Here is a 20955-nt window from a genome sequence, read left to right on the forward strand (position 1 = left end):
GAGACAAGGATGAGGTTTCTATTGTAATTGAGCTTGGGGGTGGGGCAGCATAGACACACTTGCATCAGGAAATGGAGTGACTCTACACCAGTTACCGGGTCGCGACCCCATTTTGGTATCACAAATGTCTAACAACCACAGATACATTTTTAATCATAATTAAAGTGTGTTACAAATGCAAAGTGGCTAGGATTAGCATACTACCTTAGATATTTTTATACTGCATTTTATTTTAACTACATTTATGTTTGAGAAAGTTTAAGTATAGGATACAGTCAGTTATTTGATATTTATTGTGCGTGATGCACTTGAAAATGTATAATAGAAAATAAAAAAATTAAAAATATAGTTTTAATCAGTTTTTACCATTTTTTCTTCTTCTACCAATCACTAGACATTCCAGGACACCCCACATGGTGTCGCAACCCCAAGTTTGAAAAAAGCTGCTCTACACCTAACCCACCATCTCCCCTTCAACATCTAATAGTTCTGTCCATGCGATTTACACACTCCATAATTAATCATATTTCTATATTTGTACGGGATCCTGTATTAACAACTACCGGTACATTACTTTAACAGATTTTGTAAAATTTACTGACAGAAATACGAGTTTGTCTTTAAAACTCAAGTTAGAAGTAATTTACAAGGTTCAGAAAACAGCTGACTGATAACGAAAAGTTGATCCGAAGGAAAGAAAAGTAAAAGAATCAAAGAGAAATAAGAGAAAATGCAGAAAGTAAGTAGCCGTGGAAAAAAGTGAAGTTCACAAAAGAGATAAAATTAAATTAAAAATGTACTCTGCCATGATGGGATGCGATGGCCTCTCCTGGGATATGCTGCTGTCTGTCTACACATGATCATGCAGGATGGGATTCCACACTGGGATTGTGAGACCAGACATCCCCCAAGTACCCCCCCAACCCCCCACCTTCTCTTCACCCTCCTCCTGTGTGCACCCGAGCTCCAGGGCTAAGTATGAAGGCTCTGGAGTTGGATGCATTACTTTAGAGACCCCAGCTTAGAGGCTCTCTCACCAGGCATGTAGTCCACGTGGCCGTTGATCTCAGTAGAAGAGGGGGGGGCAGAGGAAGGTGTGGAGTTGAGGTGAGGAAGTTGCGTATTTGCAGCGTGTTCGTCTTGTCCCTGCGCAGACGAGTGGCTGCTGGCACCAGCGTCATTACTCCTGCTGTAGCAGTTGGAAGGAGTAGAGGTAGAGCAAGGTAGGTCTGCAGAATAGCAGCTTTCTCTAAACAGGCCCGAGAATGAGTCACATGACATCTCATCCTCTTCTGGTTGGTCCAGCTGCCAGCTGTCATCTCGCTCGTGCTCGTGGTCCAAAGTTCGGAAGCCCTTAGTGACCACACCGGGCCGATGGTCCAGGAGGGCCCCCATGTGTGGCTGAGCCAGTTGCTGCCAGGCATGAAGAGTTGCAGACCCTGATAAATACAAAGATGAAACAACGGCTTAAATGTTGGTTGTTTTTCTAACTTATATTTCTTACAAAATCAAATTTAAAGGTGTAAAAATGTCTTATTTTAAAGACTTATTGTTAGCATGGAGTGGCGCCTGACCATATTACACACAATGTAAATATAGATGTGTAGGTAGTAGGGATGTAACGATTAATCGTAAGTCAGTTAAAAATCGATTCATAGGTATCACGGTTGATATCGATTTTCTGAAAATTGAATCGCAGTACTTTTTTTAACCAGCAGAGGGCGCTATCCCCAGGTGTAGGCGGCGGGCGGAGCCTGCTAATACTTTCTTTCTGGCCGCCTTCTACTCTTAAATATGTTAATAAATGATTCATTACCCCTTTAGCACCGAAAGAATATCTGTAATATTACTTGAATATCTGTAAAAGTCACGATTTTCTATTAGCTCTGTCTGCTAGCATAGCTTCTCTTCTTCACTGCAAGATATCTGCATGCCAACCGACCACTGTGTTACCAGCGCCCTCTGCTGGTCCAAACAAATATGACGTAAATCAGTGCAATCACTTTTTTTTTTTTTTTTTAAGTCCAATTGTTAAGGCACAAAATAAATTTTCAGTTGCACTTTTAAAAGAAAAAGAACTATTATGCAGTTTTGCATTGTTTATTATAGAACCAGAATTTAAATAGACTTCATTTTCATGTGTATTATTCATTTATTTATTTAATTCAAGATTTATTTTTAGTTAAATTGCATTGTTTTGAATAGTTGATCAAGGGATTCTTTTGACAATGAAAAATAAAAGGAAAATAGTACCGCATTTTCTAGTTTTTTTCCCAAAAAAAAAAAATTGTCTACAGTCCCATTTTGTAAAATAAATCGTCAGAGAATCATATCGGGAGTTGAGTGAATCGTTACATCCCTAGTAGGTAGATGAGTACAAATTTGAGAAATAATGAACACTACTGTAGAATTATACCATTGCAACAAATAGGAACAAATGAAATAAGTATTGTCCTTTATCAAAATCTATTCTAATTTCAGTTTGCCATGTTCATGTTTGTCTTTCCACCTCTAAAATCCCTCTTCCTACAACCTAACACTACACCCCAACACCGTTCGAGACACACACACGCGTTTGCTCAGCAGAGTCAATAATATCCATATTAAAATGTGTTAAGTGCGGTTTAAAGTACACACATAATGTGACACACGCACATGCTGTTGACTCACAATAACACAACAGAACAACCATAACTTCTCTCAGCTCTTATTTGTTACCATGTTTCTTTCTTCGTCATTGAATAAAACAAACTTCTGCAAGTTAAGCTTGTTTTATTCAAGTCTTGAGTTAAATCAAAGACTGTTTTTTCTTAAAGTCATGCAGAAAAACACAAGTTAAAATAACTCCATTAAACTAAGACAAAAAGAGAGAAAATTAGAGGGAGTTTATTCAGGAAAAAACACAGAGCAAGAAAAACAGATTGGAGTTGAACATAATAGTGATGAGCAAGGACAAAAATAATCAAAAGGAAAGGAAATTAACAAAGGTTTAAAGGGGAGGAAAAGAAACATTTTGAACAGGATGAAAGCAGGAAATAAAAAGACAGATCAGTAAAAAATGAGACTAGCAAACAGAAAACCATATATCTAAGCTAGCAGTAAACTGTTTTGAACAAAATACATGAATTTTCTAAACCTTCATATACACGTTATCTGGTGTCAAGGTATCGTGTTTCATTGCTCTGAAGTGTATCACATTTTAATGGTAGATAGCACCACAAAACAAGACACAAGGATACACATTTTTGCCTTTAGTATTGTAAAATAATAAATTTTTGTGATTATTTACCCTATTCTTTCTCATTCACAGCAACACTTCACACAGTGCTGAAAAAACCTATTAAAATAAACTTAAATCTTTTTATATTTCAAACCAGCAGCGCGGTTGTGTGTGTCTAAAATAAAATGAATGCTGCAAATTGAGGCCACCTTCCTTTTGTTGCAACACTTCCAGCAGCCCTCCGACTAAAGCGTGAGGAGCGCTGAGAGGAGGGGAGGAGCTCTGAGCTCTTTTCTCAAGCAGCTTTGGATCCAGTGAGCTCAGGGACTCACCGCAATGGCAAAAAATCAGGAAGCCCCTCTGCTGCTGAAGTGATAGAATCTTATTGTGTCTTGTCTTTAAAATCTTGTTTTCAATGGGATTTAGATTTTTTTTCTCATCACTTGTATTATTATTAGTGGGTTTGTGCATCTTAGAAAACAAAGAATCACCTTCGAGGGGCTTCACAATCTGCAGCTTTTCAGGCAGGTAGGACCTAGTGGTGAATGAGAATCCTGACCAGACGCTGGGGTGTGAACACAGTGATAGTAAGCTCTCTGATGGGGTTCCTGGGCCTCCGCTGTCCTCTCCTCCCTCTTTTTCTTCGTCTTTGGCCAAGTATGCCAGCTTTCTTTCTCTTTCCTCTTCAAAAAAGCGTTTTTCTGAGAGGTAGTTGTCACGGCGGAAGGTGAGACGTCGCAGGGCTGCCTCCAGGTCTCTGCTGCCCGGGGTCCCGGGGGTCCCTGGGGTCCCTGGGGGACGCTTGTTGGAGTCCTCTGACCTGAAGGAGGACACAAATCAACTTGTGGTTATCAAGTAATAGAAAACTTTAGCCATATTTAAAAAATCTCACTACTGCACGAGATGTGAAAGTGTTCTACTTCTTACCCATCATCAGGAGTCTCCAGGATACTGCTTGTCCTGTTGTCCAGGAAAATCCCGCTCCCTTTCTCACTGCCATAGAAGGAGTTGCAGCGCGGCGTGCCCGCCCTGCTGGAGCGCTGGGATGTGAAGCAGGACGTCTGATTGGAGCCTGGGATGTTTAAGGTAGATGGAGAGGCAGAGGAACGCTGCTGACGCAGCAGATTAAGATTCTTCACAGTCTGAAAAACTCGCTTTGGTTGCAATCTGTAGAACAAGAGATTAAAAATTAATATTACATGATGAAGATATTGTTAATTACAGTTAGATTTTATTTTGGAGGCACCTCTGCTCTTCAACATCAGGATCGTCCATCTGCAGTTCCTTCCTCATGGTGCCTTCTATCTCTGCTGCAAGAGAGTCCTGAAAAACAAAAATAACACTGAGGAAAACAAATACTGACAGTTTATTCAACAATAAATTCTGCGTAAGTAGCAATGTTTGATTGTGTTGAATCTTTACCAGTGACGTGCCGTCAGGGTAGGCAAGGTATGTAGTGCCTACCCAAGGGTGAATTGATATTTTGATTATTTAATTATAATTTTTTTTTTATTATCATATAATTATAAATGATTTATTTTCCATTTCCAATAGCCCACAGTACCTATAAGTTTGAAAGTGTCCGCATTTTGTGCGTTTCATAGCCCAAATTACTAAACAGCGCTATTTCCTGGAACAGCTGCACAGTCTTTTTTTTGTTTTTTTTTTCACTCCGCTGTAAGGCAGAGGGAGGCCACGCCCCTTCCCAAAGGCACGTTGCTCTTCTGCCTCCATTCTCATTGCGTGATTTTACGTGTTTGCGCATGCGCAGTCAGGTCCCCAAGATGACAACCATTTACGTACAAAGGCAGTGTAGAGAGCTGCCTTTAGATGTAACCACGCTATGCTAAATGCTATACGTAAGTTCACAGTACATTAGTGAATTGATATCACGTGACTGCTGCTGCTACGTTCTCTAGCTAGTGGGTGGGATAACACTACAGTGTGGATGACAGCGCTAGAGATGATAGAGAAACTGTTTTAAGGAAAAACAACAGCTTTTAAAAGATGGAGACCAACACCTGAGTTACCAGAGCTTCAGCAAAGGTAAGGTCAGAACATGTTTCATACTTTTCACAGTGAATGGTACAAAAGGAAGGATTGACTTTGTGGATGCTCCTCACTGAGGCTGTTCTAAGTTGTCATTTTTTCCGTGTTTCTGTGTTTCCAACACAAACAACAGATGTGCTGCCGTGTCATGAGATATATCTTGTTGGGAGAGTATGGAGGCTATATTAAATAATTGTTTATGTTTCTTTAATGGTGTTTATGATGTTGATTTTGTTAGATGGCTAAACACTTATGTGGATCTTATTGGGTTTTTTCTTTCTTATTATGAATTTTATATTTTGATAAGCGCATTGAGATGACTTTGTTGGAAAATGCTTTATACAAATAAAATTGATTTTAATTGAATTAACACTTGACAGCAGAAACATATGAAAATGTCATTGATGGTCTCGGTTTGCAACGTGCCTACCCAACCTTAGTGGTCACGGCACGTCACTGCTCTTTACTCACCATTGGAAACAGACCCAACGAATGGAACCGCCTGGGAGTGCTGAGAGGTAGAGTTTTATTCCTCACGTTCTTCAGTTCCTCCTGAGCTTCATGAAGCATCTCCATACACTCTGCATATTTGTCCTGCAATTCACGCAACTAAAGCAGAAGAAGAGTGAAATAAATTATTACGGTACATCTCACATTGAGCAGCAGTCTTACTATACTTTTGTTAAAAAATGTTATGATAGTTAAACAAAGGCAAACACTTAAGACATGAGGACAAAGACCGTAGATTTGACACAAATAAGAACAACTGGTTGATGTAGACTAAACATTCAAATATTAAATGAGATATCCTACAATCTTACATCATCTTAAGATCAGCCTTATGGTCAGTGAGGATTAGCTTTTTTCAGCTCCAATAATATGTAGCTTGATATATTATATTTGCTGGTTGATGGTCTTATCATGATTAGAATATTCAAATGATCTCGAATACTATCAAATTAAAAGGTGCTTTGAATGTAAAGCTGGTCAGAAGTCATCCCATAGGAATAAACAGGCCACAGTTAGCTGGGTGTGGATCGTCTTACCTCAGCAGTGAGTTGTCGCTGAGCATCTTTGGCGGCACCCAAATGCTGAGTCAGCTCTTCATTCTCCACTGCATACTGAAAAGGAAGGGCAATGTTCACTGCCTGCAGCATTCAACGTGTCAGTAAAAAAGCTCAACAAGAGGAGTTTCACACCAGCTTGGCCTTCTTCTGCAGGTCGACGATCTGAGAGAGCAGGTGAGTGATCTCCTCCTGCTGCCGTGTGGCATCTTCAGACTTTCGGGCCAGGTCCTCAGCCAGAGAGGAAATCTGCACGTTGGCGTCACCTGGAAATGAGAGCCGATCAATTAAAACGATTAGAAACATTTAATATGTTTTTAAAATCCCTCACAATGAGTCCAGTCGACTGATAAATACTCACGCAGTTCTTTGACACAATCGTTGACAAGTTGCTGCTCCTTCTCTTCATAGGAGATAGTTTCTGTCTCCAAATGAGTCGCCTGTGAAGTAAAGTCATCATATTTGAATTTTCACCACCAACTGAATTAATTAATTAGTTATGCATAAACTTTATTCTTTACAAGCTTAAAGCTGCAACCCTCGATGTATTTTTATTAGACAAAAATCATACGCCTCATAGATCCATGAATCAAACATAATTTACTCCAAAAAGAAAGGAAAAATGTTGATAAAATGTGTTTTTTATATACATATATATATATATGTGTTGTAAATGGATACATAGAAGTGTTTTTCCTTCATTTGAACTGTGATTTCTTCACCAGACAAGGGACATTTCATCAAAATGCACTTTAAAAGAACCCGACTTATAAGTTATGGCCCGGTTTAGCCAAAGCAATATGACGAAAACAGATTATAAAAGCGATACCGTAGGGGTCTGTCCTGTCCCTAAATATGCACACGTGTCCTTATATAGGAAAATTACAAATTGATTAAAAACAAATAGGAAACTGCAGTCATCTCATGAAAAAGCACGGTACACATTAGTGATTAATAAAATGATGATTGTATGGTTAGGAGGCAGTCATTTATCAAACAAAGCAAACATTCACCATATCACTGCTAGAAGGTCCAGGGTTCAAACACAACATGTATGCCAGTCATGTATAGATTTTAGGTATCTCACTTGTGAAAGGGAGCAAGGGTGTGTGTGTGTGTCTCTACCTCTGATCGCAGTGATTTGTTTTCCTCCTCCAGATCTTTGAGTTTTTTCTGAAGGGAATCCAGGGGAAAAAACGTTGGCGTTGACACACTGGTTTCACTTTGACGCACTCTGTAAGCACACGCGCACACAAACACACAATTACAGTCAACACTACAATAGATCCAGTAAAAAAAAAACCTCTTCCCAATTTTGCACTGTTAAAAATACATTTTAAAGTAGCATTTTGTGTTAGGTGTGTGAAGAGGAGACGTACGGTGTGGAGGTGGTGGACTCCCCTTCACTTTCCTCTGCAACACTGGTGTAAAACTGTAACAACTCATCTTTCATTGACAGGTCATGGCGCAGCTGAGAAACCTACATGTGGGACAAATGGCATCATTAAGATAGAAGGAACAAGTTGTGCTTTAACTCTACAATGTGCATTCAACAATAGTTTTTATCGAGTGATGTTTGACAACTTATAACCTACTACAGCTCAAACGATCAGCACGTGCACCCTCACTGCTAACTATATTGGCCAACATTACACTGATGTTATGCTGGGTTGTTGTCGATTATTTCACAATTTTTAAGGAAATATTTCTGAAATATTCCCACATTGTGCACTTACCTCCTCTCGAAAGTGCTCCACTTGCTCCTCCAGGAATTCATTCCTCTCACTGAGAACTTTGTTTTTCTTCAGCAGCGACTGTCCGATGCGAGCGGCTAACTCCAAGTCACGCTCTTTCTGCAGAATGACAATATTTGAGGAATGTTACCGAAGTGATGATGCAACCTAAATCAGCTGATGCTTTTCAAACAAGGCCCTGCTTCAGGACTTTCTTTTTCCAAGCAAATTCAATGCATTTTGAAGATGTTTGATTAATACATATTAAATAAATAAATAATAAAAGATGTTAAATTTAAATATTTGGTAAATAAAACCATTGGATCAACTAACCTATGAAAATTGAGCTAAAAAAAGAAAAGAAAATAAGAAAAGCTGCATCCACATTTGGATTTCAACCAATCAACCCTGTCTATTGTCCCAATGGAGCTGCTCTCCTGCACAGTGATGAATCCCAAAAATCAAGCCCAGGGACATTTCAACAAAAGTGATAAATACTTAAGCACCATGCTGCCAAGCTCAGTCTGCACTAAGATCCTTAGATTTTAGATTTAAGATGTGATGGTCCAGAGATAGAAGTTTACTGCTTTGGAGACACTAGTAAAACTTGCAAATGAGGCGGCAGGTCAGACAGGTTCTTTTCTGGGTGGACGGGTGGGGGTGCATTTAAATCTTGGTTGAACAGCACAGGCCAGAAACTAAGGAACTCTGTCTGCATACACGCCTCACCTGATAGTCCTGAAGAGTCGGTGCTGGAGGTTCAGCTCACGCTGTAAGCCTCTGGCCTTTAAAATGGTGAGTGACTGACTGGATGTGTTATACTACCTGCATTTACAGGCTTTTATTCTTACTTTGACGCCTCACTTTTCCTTGCTTATCAATCTAATCAATCATTAAAGATGAGAAGATATCCTTTGACCAGCTCTTAGGGAAACGTATGAACTACCACTTCATTTTCTAGGTCATTCTCAACTCAACGGATCTAGATCAAGTACCCATCATCCCCAGAGGTGAAACTAACGGATTACAAGTACTCACGTTACTGTAATTGAGTTGCTTTTATAGGTCCTTGTCCTTAATATATTTCTAATTCAGTAATTTTACTTGTACTTAAGTATGTTTTAAAATAAGTAATTCATTACATTTCTACACCCAACTGTTACTGAGTAAATTATTATTACATTATAGGACATTGTGAAACTAGAAAAAAATAAATGACCAGACAACAATGACATGCATCACATCATAGGCGACCAACCAGAATAAACGTAATGCACCGTGCCAAAACAGCATTGAATGGAGGTTAAATTTACCTACATTTAGAGCCTGAGAATTTTTTTTATTTTGAATGTAATTCATTGGTGTTATTTTATTCAAAAAAGAATTGTACATTTTGACAAAAAAAAACTTATTTTATACAGATGCCTTTGTGGAAAATAAATAAAATTCTAATTGTGCAAGATTTGGTCTCCTCCTTTTGAAGTTCATACATTAGATGTTTGTTTGTATGCAAGGGAACCGTGGCAAGCTTTATTACCAAAAATAAACGTGGGTTGTGAAAGTAAATTTTTACTTTGATTACCATTTAATTGAGCTACTTTTTACTTGTACTTGAGTACAAATTCAATCAAGTAACAGTAATTCTACTTGAGTAGGATATATCAGTAGTCTTTACACCTCTGATCATCCCTACATATCAGGGGGTGATGACCCAAACTTAGCAAATGTTTTCATGAAAAGATGGTGCAGTTTGAACCTGAGGTAATGATAAAAGGGGAATGATTAAAATGTGGAGATGCAAGAAGGATTTAACTGAAATATAATAAAACGTTCAAACCGAACCTTATCAGCAAGTCAATTCTTTAAAAAGTTGTACTTTGAAAAACTACTGAATCGTGCTGTTAGTTTTGTAAATAGAGTGCACTGAGCTGTGATAATAGCCATCATTCTTTTATTTTCTCTGTCTAGAGTCCGTGACCCACTGAAAATGAGTCCACAAATGCTTTTGTGGGTCTTGATCCCAGAGTTACAGTAAACAACCCCTGCACTGAAGGAATAACAACAATAAAGGCCATGTGTTATTAATGGTCTGACCTAAAAGTATATGTTGTGAGTAGAAAGCAGCAGCATGGCTGTGTATCTGTGAGTACGCTTACTTCTTCCAGCAGTCGAGTAACAGCGTCGATGTCGCTGTAGGTCTTCGTCATCTGTCCCACTCTATCAGCACACAACACTGAGGATGCACAAAAAAGAGCAAACAGGAAACTTAAAAAAAATGATCAAACAAACAGTTACAGATTTGTTGTAAAGCAAATGTGTTTTCTGCATTTTCTATTTAATGAGGCCGCGTAACCTGATGTAAATAATATCATACTTTTCTAATTGTTACCCAACTATGTAGACGACGATGTGGCAGTTTGATAAATTCAGTAACATAAAAGAAGTCTTCCATTTCATACACAAACTCAGACAAAGTGTCGTGCATTAGGTTTAGCTAACAAAGTGCAGATCTCCTGTTAGCTAACTCTACGACTCTACCTGCTTTGTGTTACCAGGACCATAACTGACAGATATACAAAGATTCTTTGTTGCTTCTGCTATTTCCTTCCTCCTCCTCCCATTTCACGTTGAATCATTTGATTATATTCCAAAGAAGAGCAAACACCTGTTTAACACTCTCACACACACACACACACACACACACACACACACACACACACACACACACACACACACACACACACACACACACACACACACACACACACACACACACACACACACACACACACACACACACACACACACACACACACACACACACACACACACACACACACACACACACACACACACCTTATAAAGTGACCCTAAAGATAAGTTATACAAAACAGGCTCAGTGGTCAAAGTAACAGGCCACACCTGAGCGCTGTGAACTTACTGCTGGCCTCAAAAATGTCAAACATCAAAATACAACACTGGCTTTATCCTTAAGATTTTACATCAGAAATGCAAAATAGTGTAAACAAAATGCAAACTTCTAATGTGCCTCTGCTGGATTGGGCTGGTTGCTGCTGGAAACACAACTAAGGAGAATGCTAACAGTACGTTCATACCAGACATGACATTATTCTTCACTTGTGATATAATCTCGACAAAAAATGGTTTTGTAACTGTGTATGGTGATTTCTGGTGCTATCTTGACCTCGTCTCGCCTAGAAAAAAATTATTTAATCCCAACTGGATGTTCCTGCTTAAACAAAGAAGTAAAAACTTAACCTTATGTTGACAATAATGTATTTTTACTCTTAATCTAATCCTTTAAGTCAACTATAACCTTTTTTCATAAAAAAGCCAGAACAGGCACAAACAAGGTCATGTTAAGTTAAAATAAGAATACTAAAACAATAAATATAAACACCCTCACAACTGCAATCACAAACTATCATTCATTTGATGAGATTGCACTCGTAAAAGCACAGGGTGCCACCTGTTTGCCCTTCACACACTATCATTGTATTGCCAATGCCAATCATAGAACGTTGATAGGATTCCATGGAAAGACCTCACCTTGATCAAGAGTAAAATAAAAAGCCAGAAATCCTGAGTCAATGAGATAAAAATCACTTTTTGCGGTAATCCACTTTCTCACTCAGATAAAGCTGAGAGACACATCCGTAGAAGAAGTGGAACTATGGCCTGGATTACATAAAGGTGTAAGTTGATCAGATATGTTCTTCTGAATCCACTCAGGGTGTGGGTAACTTAAGACAGGTATACCCTCACTCTCTCCTTCAATTGTTTTGTGAAAAGAATAGAACAATACCAAAGAACAGGACAAGTCTGTCGCCAGCCAAATAATGGCTAAATGACCTCTTTTTTTTTTTTTTTTTAAATATACTACATAACATGTGTTTTCCCTAATATCAATTATTATTATTAATCTTAGGAGATTACAGTCATTACAGATGTTAATAGATCTGCATCAATATTATGATTGACCTTGGCATAACAAAGGTATTGGGGTCACATTCTGCATAATAATATGTTACAAACAGCAGTTCATAAATAGCTGTTTTAGTGAAACATTTTCATTCATGAAATCTGTATGCATGTGAAAAACTCATAGAATCCAACCTTATCTGCAGTCCTGTATTATATGCACATTGTCTGTCATCCACACTATTACAACAGTAAAGCTCAAATATGTTTAAACAAAAGATAGGGTCAAAAATTGGTATTTAGGAAATGTATGTTTGAGTAATTAAATCATAGATGCAATGTAAGTCACAACAGCTCATATTTTAGATGAAAAAAATGTGCAATTCCGGCAAATTAAATTTATCTTCTTTTTTTAAATATATGTTAAGGTTTTGTTTATTCAGACAGTTTGTCTGAATAAACAAAACCTTAACATACATAACAAAAATGAATGCTTAATAAAAACCAAACCAAACCTATATTTGAACAAGTCAGAAAGCAAGTGAACTATGTTTGACAACAAATCACTAACATGAAGTGAACGCGCAGGATGAAGCTGCAGCACAGCAGGTTGACACCACACCTTGAAACATATTTACACCTATTAAATGTAGCGTCACATTATTCATCTCCTAAACACCAAGCACGCACGTACAAATGATTCCAACGCAACTGTAGCACACTGATCACTTCATGAAAACTACCTTCACACAGAACCTGTTGCTCGTCATCAATTCCCTCCCCCTCCTCCACTTCGGCTGGTCTAGGACTGGGTAAACAAACATATTCTTCTTCCTCGTCTCCTTCCTGCTCCTCTTGCTCTGATCTTTCCTGACAAATATGTCTTCCATCCTCATCAGACGTGTTGAGCAGCTCCTGGTCGTCTTCAGAGGCAGATGCAGTGAGTGCCATCCTTCTCCGTGGTTAACCCGACGACCGCGAGACTGACAGGTACACCGCCATACCATCTGAACACAGGTGTAGGTGTGTGCAAGTGTGTTTGACTCAACAAATTAATCTACTGTACATGCACCTGGATGTAAAGCATGCAAAAGCGTAATTCACCTAATTGTGAAGAGCTGTGTGTGTGTATCTGAGTGTTAAAGTCTATGTTGCACTAGCTAAACACATTTCTGAGGGTGTGTGCATGATTTGTCCACAGAGGCTGCTCAGCAGGTCTACCCTAGATAGTAGGACTCCTCCCACTCCCTTCTGTGACTGGTCTCTCTATGGCCTGCTCTACTTCAGCACAGATACGGGGTAGACACACGCACACACACACACACACCTGTATATATACATTTTTATCTTATTTTATTTTTTCCTACTGTAATGTGTGCACTTGTTTTTAATCCTAAGTTAAATAACAGTCTTTTACTTAACTATGAAAGTTTTCTTTTTTCTTTTTCTTTCTTTGCTCAGTTTTTATTATTATTTTCATTTGTAATATTTTCCCCTTGGGATAAATAAAGTACTTCTGATTCTGATTGTAGAAAATTAAAGCTAAAAAAAAAATCCTTGTGTAAAATATTTCCAAGTCTTTTTCCCGACACCATCCCCACAGGTGTCAGGTTCTTGGTACAGTCCTGCTCAGCCACTGTGGGGGCAATAAGGCAGCAAACAACCACCTGCTTTCATGGGTGTGGCAGACACAGAGGAACCTGGAAAGCTTTATTTAGTCCCAGATGTAGAGGATATACAGCTCAATGTACACAGACAATACTTAAATAAATAAACAATTGTAATAAACTGCTTTTTAACAACAGTTTTTACAGCAAAGTTTCGGGTTTCAGGTTCATACAATTTCTTCTAATTCCAGTTAAAGTGGAATTACAAGGTGGGTGAAAATACAAACAGAAAAGAGACTGCAAAGCTTGGCATGACATATAGTACAGCATTAAATCTGCTGTCTGATGTTTAACTGCTTTAATTATTGGGGCTGAGTTGCACTTGTAAACAACCTAAAAAAAGAGTTTGAAAAAAAAAAAACCCCACAAAGAATAAATAAAGTACACATAGTGAGTCTTCAATTAAAGCATGAAAAAGGTTAACCTGACAATCTGTCATTATATTTAAGAGAAAACTATTATGACTAACAAATACTAGTGCAATAGCACAATTACGCTATAGAGTTTACGCTATAGAGTTTAAGTTTTAGTTCCCACATAGTTCAGTCATTATCATGGAACTGAATAGGTGACCCATAATTGAGTGGAAACAGAGAGAGCACTGTTGTTTTTCAGTCAGGAATCACTAATCAAACGTCCTGTGTGCTCGCCCATGAACGCTTCAACCAGCACTATTAGGGCAACCCCTGATTCAGCTGCTGTAGTCCCTGTTGGCATCTAATCAACACAAAATGCATTGCTTTACACAAACCTTTTTAATGTGCCCAACACAATACAAAAGAATGTTAATATACAACCATGATTACAGACCTCGTGTTAAACCAGTCTCACAGCAACAAGAAGGGTTACGTTCATACGTTCATACTGTGTTGTGTTCTCTCTATGGTTGCATCAATACAACGTCTTAACATACAACGTCTTAAACACCATGTAAGGCCCAATTCTTCTTAAATCCTTCCAGAGCATTGATAAGCCTGTTCTCCAACTCATTCAAGTCACTGCTGATGTGCTAATTACTGTAATTGGTGATGATAACTAATGCTAGCTCAGAGTCCTGCATGAATGACTAACTCCACTTACTGCTTCTATGGCTACAACACAGGACAAAAGACTGGACAAACAACAAACAAGTCCTCTGTGACTCATCATTGTTAATCTACGTTGCTTAGAAACTTTATATGTGTAGAATCATCGTCCGACCCACTAGTAGTCAACCTAAGTCTGAACAGAAAATAGATGGGCATTGTGACCACTGACAGGTGAAAATAACTGTGATTTTTTTAATACTTTTATCACCCTCCCCTGTGGATGGCTTATCTACGTATTTGATGATGTCTTGATAGGTGGAACTCAAAAACAGCTGTTGTTTGTCTACAGTAGGCAGTATCTATCATACATAATGAAAGGAAAACCAGTAAATGAGCTGCAGAGTAATGGGTTGCTTCATACTGGCTGTACAGCCACTATGCAGTGGTTCTAGTCTGAGTACGAGACCATTGAACAAGTTTACAGATTTCTATTTTTTTTTTTTATAGAATACAGACATTTTTATAATATGATGTTTTCTTTCACACCATGTGCATTAGCATCGCATATCATATACAGTAACTCATGTCATGACAAATAATCATTGTTTTCTTTTATTAATCCACTTTTTATTTAAAAACCCAAATTCCACAAGAGATCTGATATTGTAGGTTTTATATGTTTCTAAAGCTGCTTTGATTGTGCATAGCATTCTTGTGTTATTTATGGAGGATTTGGTGATATGACATAAATAAAGATAATGGTTAATTAATGGATACTAACATGCAATATGTGATACAGACATGTAGCCACAAAGAGAGGGAAAAAAGAAACCCTGGATGGGAGGGATACATCGAAAATGCTGATAATAGTTAATATCGAAATAATTGTTGATTAATCGAATCGTAGCACCCTGAATCGTAATCGAATCAAGAGGTTCCTTAGATGGCACACCAATAGTAATACTTCAATGCTGTGTTGTCATTACACCCTAAAATACAGAAATGTATCTTTAAGATGCCTGAATAATAATAATAAAAAAAAATCAACATGCTCTCTTTGTTGCCTTTATATGTTGTTATTCTTACAATACTGTAAAAACTAGGAATGGGCGATATTGACAAAAAAAACGTATCCCAATAATTTCTGGTTTTTATCACGATAACGATAAAAATCATGATAAATAGAAACTATAAATAAAATAAATAAATAAAAAAAATTCACAACTTAGTGTAAACAGGTTCCTTACAAACACAAATAAATGTTAATACATCAACACTAGACACATTTAAAAAGGCTACAATATCTGCTGACTCAAAGAGTTCATGAGATGATATTTTATGGAATATATCAGTGCATGTGGATTACTATTATGTTATTGTATGTAATTCATTTATTTCCTCATTTGAAATAAAATTATATTCTAAAAAAAAGCACATGAAAAGCACAAATGACTCCATTAGTGTTTTTACTGTTGCTGAATCTTGTTTCATTTTTCTGATAATTAGTTATGATTGATAAATATCTCTGATTTCCTATAATTGAACCAGATTTAATCATTCAGTATATTTAGGTGTAATAATCTCAATAGTTACATTAGTCTAACTAGTAAAGTGCTGGTCGGAAGTATGCATAAGTGGGAGCATAAGGGGTATATTTGCGGGTGCAAAATGTGAGTGCAATTTTCCTGGTTTAATCCTATTGGATATGAGCATGATAAATGTGTTTGTTGTTTTTTTTTTTTTTTTTTAACTCACTTTTATATTTTTTTGTTTGGTGTATTTTTCTGTATTGTATGTTTTTTGGAGTCATTATGTGTATTTTTGTATCTTTCTGTTGTGTTTTTGTGCATTATTTGTATAATTATTGTTTGTGTTGCCATTGTAGTGATTCTGGAATCATTTTGTGTATCTTTTGTATAAATATTGTTTAGTTTTTGTTTTATTTCACTCATTTAGTATATTTGTATTATAAATACTGTGTGTGTGTCTACATCCATCCGACTCCATGAACGCGCATCAAATAAATAAATACCTTGTGTGTTCCCGTGAATGTTTGAGACGCTGATAACCAAACTCCATAGACATTGTAGCGCCAACCAGAAAAGTAACAAAACTGCGCAAAACAAAACGTAAAGCTCCAAACTACATGAGTGAGTAAGTAAATTAAAGTACTATCTACAATTCGGCTGTCTTTTTTTTTTTTTTTAAAAAAAAACAAAAATTATTTTTTACCTTTGAACCGAGTGGTCAGAGCTTAGAGAATCCGCAGTTTTTCAGATGGAGAATTGAACAGGTTGGGAAAAGTGTCTCTAAAAAAGTCCCCAGTGGCTGACGGTTTCAAACGTTAGTGATGTGTTGAGCGTGCCGAGTCTTCAAAGCGTGTACCGAGTAATCTAAGGGAGCTTCTTTTTGAAGAGGGGATCGATGCGGGTGTTGATGACGTATGTGGTGACGTTCGAAGCCTCGCGCAGCGGTCGTACCACGTGACTGATTCAGGAAATGATTCGCTGGTTTGGAGCGCGATTCGAAATAAAACAGACGAATCAACGCAATGGATTCCCCCTCACTTTTTGTGTTTTTGGGTTATTGCGCTTCTTTTGGCATCCTATTCGAGCATCTTTTTTTGCGATGGAGCCAGCAAGAAAGAGAAGATTTTCTCCAGTTTGGGAGCACTTTGAGCAGATCTCACCTAATAAGGTAAGGCATAGCAATAATTATGTAATAATAGATTACACAAATATGACAACACATCATTTCTCTTGCTCACATTTCTCTTTTCTAAATAGGTTTGAATAATTGTTTTTTTTAATTGTAGGTGAAGTGTCTGTTGTGCTCTAAACAACTGGGTTATAATAATAACACCTCAGCTATGCTAAGGCACTACCAAGCCTTGCATGGCAGTGTGGATTCCAACCAGGGTGAACCTGTCTCGGGTAGGCCATTTTATTTCATGATAATAATTGATGATGATTGTCCTACAATTACACTTTATATGGTTTATTTGAATTTAATTGTCCATTAAAATGTCTAACTATAACATATGCATTTTCATTCAGCTGAGACGGTTGACTTGACTGAGGTGTTGGTGGATATGGTGATTGAGGATTCCCAGCCCTTTTCCATTGTGGAGGGAAGCGGCTTCCGAAAGCTTGTAAAAGCTTTGGCTCCATCTTATGTTCTTCCCACGCGGCAGGTATTTATGTGAACAAATGAAACAATGTTAACAAGTTATTTTTCTCAGATCAGCTATTTCAATACTTTACTTCTTTTAGACTTTGAAAGCCATGGTGGAGAAGAGGTATTGAGAGTGAGGAGTCACGTGGTGAGTTGGGTTGTTTTGGGCGGGGGGGTCTGAGCCCGTCAGCCATGATGGAGGTAGACGCCCCCAGAATTTCACGCATTCGCCAGAGCTTTACTTTTTGCGCATTTACGTAGAGGAATACAACAAGGAAAAAGAAGAAAAGCAATGCAAAAAGAGAAGGTGAAAGAAAAGGGACCTTACAGGGACAAACTGATACCAAGCGCAAAAAAGAGGTATTTGGAGAAGCTAGTGGACATTCTCAACATCGACCCGTACGAGCTATCTGCAGCGGAATGGCACAGAGACCTGGACCTTTTACCTCCGTGCACATACATGGACATCGTAAATTACCTAGTTTTTGGTGTAAGTTACTACACAATGCAGGAGTTCAAAAGCCACAAGTCTCTGGAAAGTTACGAGACTTTCTGCTGCGGCTGGGTCCAGGACTTGGTCATCTACAAGCCTCCAGCTGGTGAAAACAGCATTGTACTGGCAAAAGTAAGTTTCTTCAAATATGTGTTTTAGTGTGTTGTAATTACATTGCATTTAGCAGACACTTCTTGACCAAAATGACAAAGTAATTAACTGAATGTTTCGTAAACACCACATTGCTATGAGATGTTCAATGTACATAAACGTTTCCAACATGTTTCAATGTAGGCTAAAGCTGTGTATGTTTAGCTATTTAGTTGTAATTTGCTTTTGTTTGGAGCTATAAAGTGGACAAAGTTCTGGGCACAATGGGCAATGGGCAAGGGTACTTAAAAAGGTGAATGCAAGATGTAAATGTCCTGGTTAGATTAAAACCATTAGCAGTGTGAATGTCGACGTCTCCTCGTCAGGTCAGACACTTGCTCTCCTAGATGCTGTGTCCATTTTGGTAACTTAAAAAACTGTATTCCGTTGTTCCTCCGTCTTCCATGGCTATCGTGGGAGTCTTAAGACTTGCATTGTCCTCATCTGCTTCAGCTTCATCATCATCATCATCATCAGGACCTTCTTCATCTGTAGCAGAAAGTAATGTGTACTCTAATTGTGCTAATAAGTCACTTACAGCCTGTTTTTTCTGTTCTAGGGAGCAAACTGTGGCAACGTTTTGACACGACATGCCAGCAGACAAGAACCCCTAATATAACTGCCAATGCTACAGTGGAGGTCCAAACATACTTGGGTGAACCAAATATTGCTCGACTTGAAAGTCCCCTTCAATATTGGGAAAAACATAAATCTACATTTCCAAATCTGTACAAACTTGCCATTACATATCTATGTACACCTGCATCATCTGTTCCCTGTGAACGGGTTTTTTCAAAGGTGGGTGAAATCCTGTGCAAAAAAAGAAATCGCCTTAGTCCAAATGCTCTCAAAAAATTATTATTTTTAAACAAAAATGAATAAATGTATTTTTGTTTTTATTAAACTCTGTCAATAGTTGCATAAGCACATACATGAACAAAGTAACACAAGCACATTTTACATCACAACTCTCTCCACATTATTGGCTGTATTCTTTCAGACCATAGTTCAGACCCCACCATTGAATAGGTTTCATTTCGGGGCCGTCCAGAAGTGAAATAAAATTAAAATAGACATTTTGAAATGACCAATTACTCCAAAATAACAGATACACACACTCGGGGTATTTGGAACCCGTCGACCGAGTTTCAGGTCCAACTCGCTCCGCGTCGGGGAGATATTTGCTCCACACACACACCTCCACAGACGTCCCTTGCTTTTTAGTTAGACTAATGGGACCAGCTTTGTCTGTGAACGTGTGAAATATAATTAAAAAAATATTGCGTTTCACAAATTGGGACGATGAATAGAGACATTATTATTTATGCTAACATTTATTTTACAAGTGGGACATATTTAGCTTTATTCCTTCCATAGTAACATGTTAAATCTGACCATAAACGAGTCGGTGGCTCTGTGTGTTACTTGGTCTATTCCTTATATGGAGTGGTTAGCATTAGCTCTGTGTGTCGGTGTGTTAGCTTAGCATAGTTAGCTTTGATTGAGTTTCCAGTTCATAATCGTTGCTGCGGGTTCATCTCTGTCCCCGTGTTTGTGGGAACTTTGGGTGGATCTGACGGAGGAACTTGGATTGGTTCACTTTGTTGGATGGTTCTCTGGTTTTAACCAAGTAGTGGTCCATGATGTATCGCAGCTCTGCAGCTTCAGGTAGCCGTGACGAGCACCGCCGTCTGTGGGTGTGTGTGAGGGCTGTGGGGCGGGAGCGGCGGTAGTGCACACCGTGCAGGCTCCGCTGCCGTGAACAGCGCTCCGCTCCAGAGAATACCAAGTTGTTGACAACAAACTTGTGGGCAGTTTTGGCCGATGGAACACGGATTTTTAGGGGCATTCTTGGATAAATTGAGGGACAAATAGCCCGTGGCCCTCGCTAATTTCCGACATGGGAATTTATCGTTTATATCATGGGATGACAAATTCTTGCCGGTGAGAATGTTTTTGACGATAAATCATGAACGATAAAATATCGCACATTCCTAGTAAAAACATTTTTTTTTATTCAGAGATTATTTGCTTTTTTATATTTTGTATTGCTTCATGCTGTATGCAAATCATTGGGCTAAATATAAGTCAACCTATTTTTTTCCCACTTAAGTTCAGCTGCTTTCTATTTCTGCCACAACACCATGAGGGGATTCATCAAAGTAGCTGAGCGGTCTAATTTTTCTACCGTTTAATGTTTTTCAGCAGCGTTTTTTATAACAACATTTGTAAACCTAGCAAGTAGCAGCTGCAATCAAAATAGTCAAATCCCCTAATATTGAGTGTAAAATGTGGTTGGTGTACCACAGCGATAGACTAGTATGACAGTAGCATGAGCTGCATAACATTGACAGAAGCAGAGCTATTTCAGACTCTTATGTAATATATTCTGCAGAGCATCCTTGACACTGATGCATTAAATGAGCATCAATTAC

General features: G+C 38.2%; 1 protein-coding gene across 6 annotated transcripts in view; it reads right to left on the reverse strand.

Moving 5' to 3' along the window:
* The window catches only part of trak1a (trafficking protein, kinesin binding 1a), a 37025-nt gene that overhangs the window by 5205 nt on the left and 10865 nt on the right, over nt 1-20955 (reverse strand). For 4 of the 6 annotated variants that reach the window (XM_028470516.1, XM_028470514.1, XM_028470515.1 and 1 more), the window contains 12 exons: nt 10223-10299; nt 8070-8186; nt 7713-7813; nt 7459-7567; nt 6695-6773; nt 6469-6599; nt 6316-6390; nt 5741-5878; nt 4467-4543; nt 4148-4387; nt 3712-4040; nt 1038-1439 (listed from right to left, as the gene is read on the reverse strand). In XM_028470516.1, coding sequence (XP_028326317.1) covers nt 1038-1439; nt 3712-4040; nt 4148-4387; nt 4467-4543; nt 5741-5878; nt 6316-6390; nt 6469-6599; nt 6695-6773; nt 7459-7567; nt 7713-7813; nt 8070-8186; nt 10223-10273 — 1849 coding nt within the window. In that variant the 5' untranslated portion in view covers nt 10274-10299. Of the gene's footprint in view, nt 1-1037; nt 1440-3711; nt 4041-4147; nt 4388-4466; nt 4544-5740; nt 5879-6315; nt 6391-6468; nt 6600-6694; nt 6774-7458; nt 7568-7712; nt 7814-8069; nt 8187-10222; nt 10300-12751; nt 13186-20955 lie in introns of those variants that run through there. The other 2 variants (XM_028470513.1, XM_028470517.1) reach the window with 1 other exon arrangement.

The sequence above is a fragment of the Gouania willdenowi genome, chromosome 16, assembly GCF_900634775.1.
Source record: "Gouania willdenowi chromosome 16, fGouWil2.1, whole genome shotgun sequence".
Lineage (NCBI taxonomy): Eukaryota > Metazoa > Chordata > Actinopteri > Blenniiformes > Gobiesocidae > Gouania > Gouania willdenowi.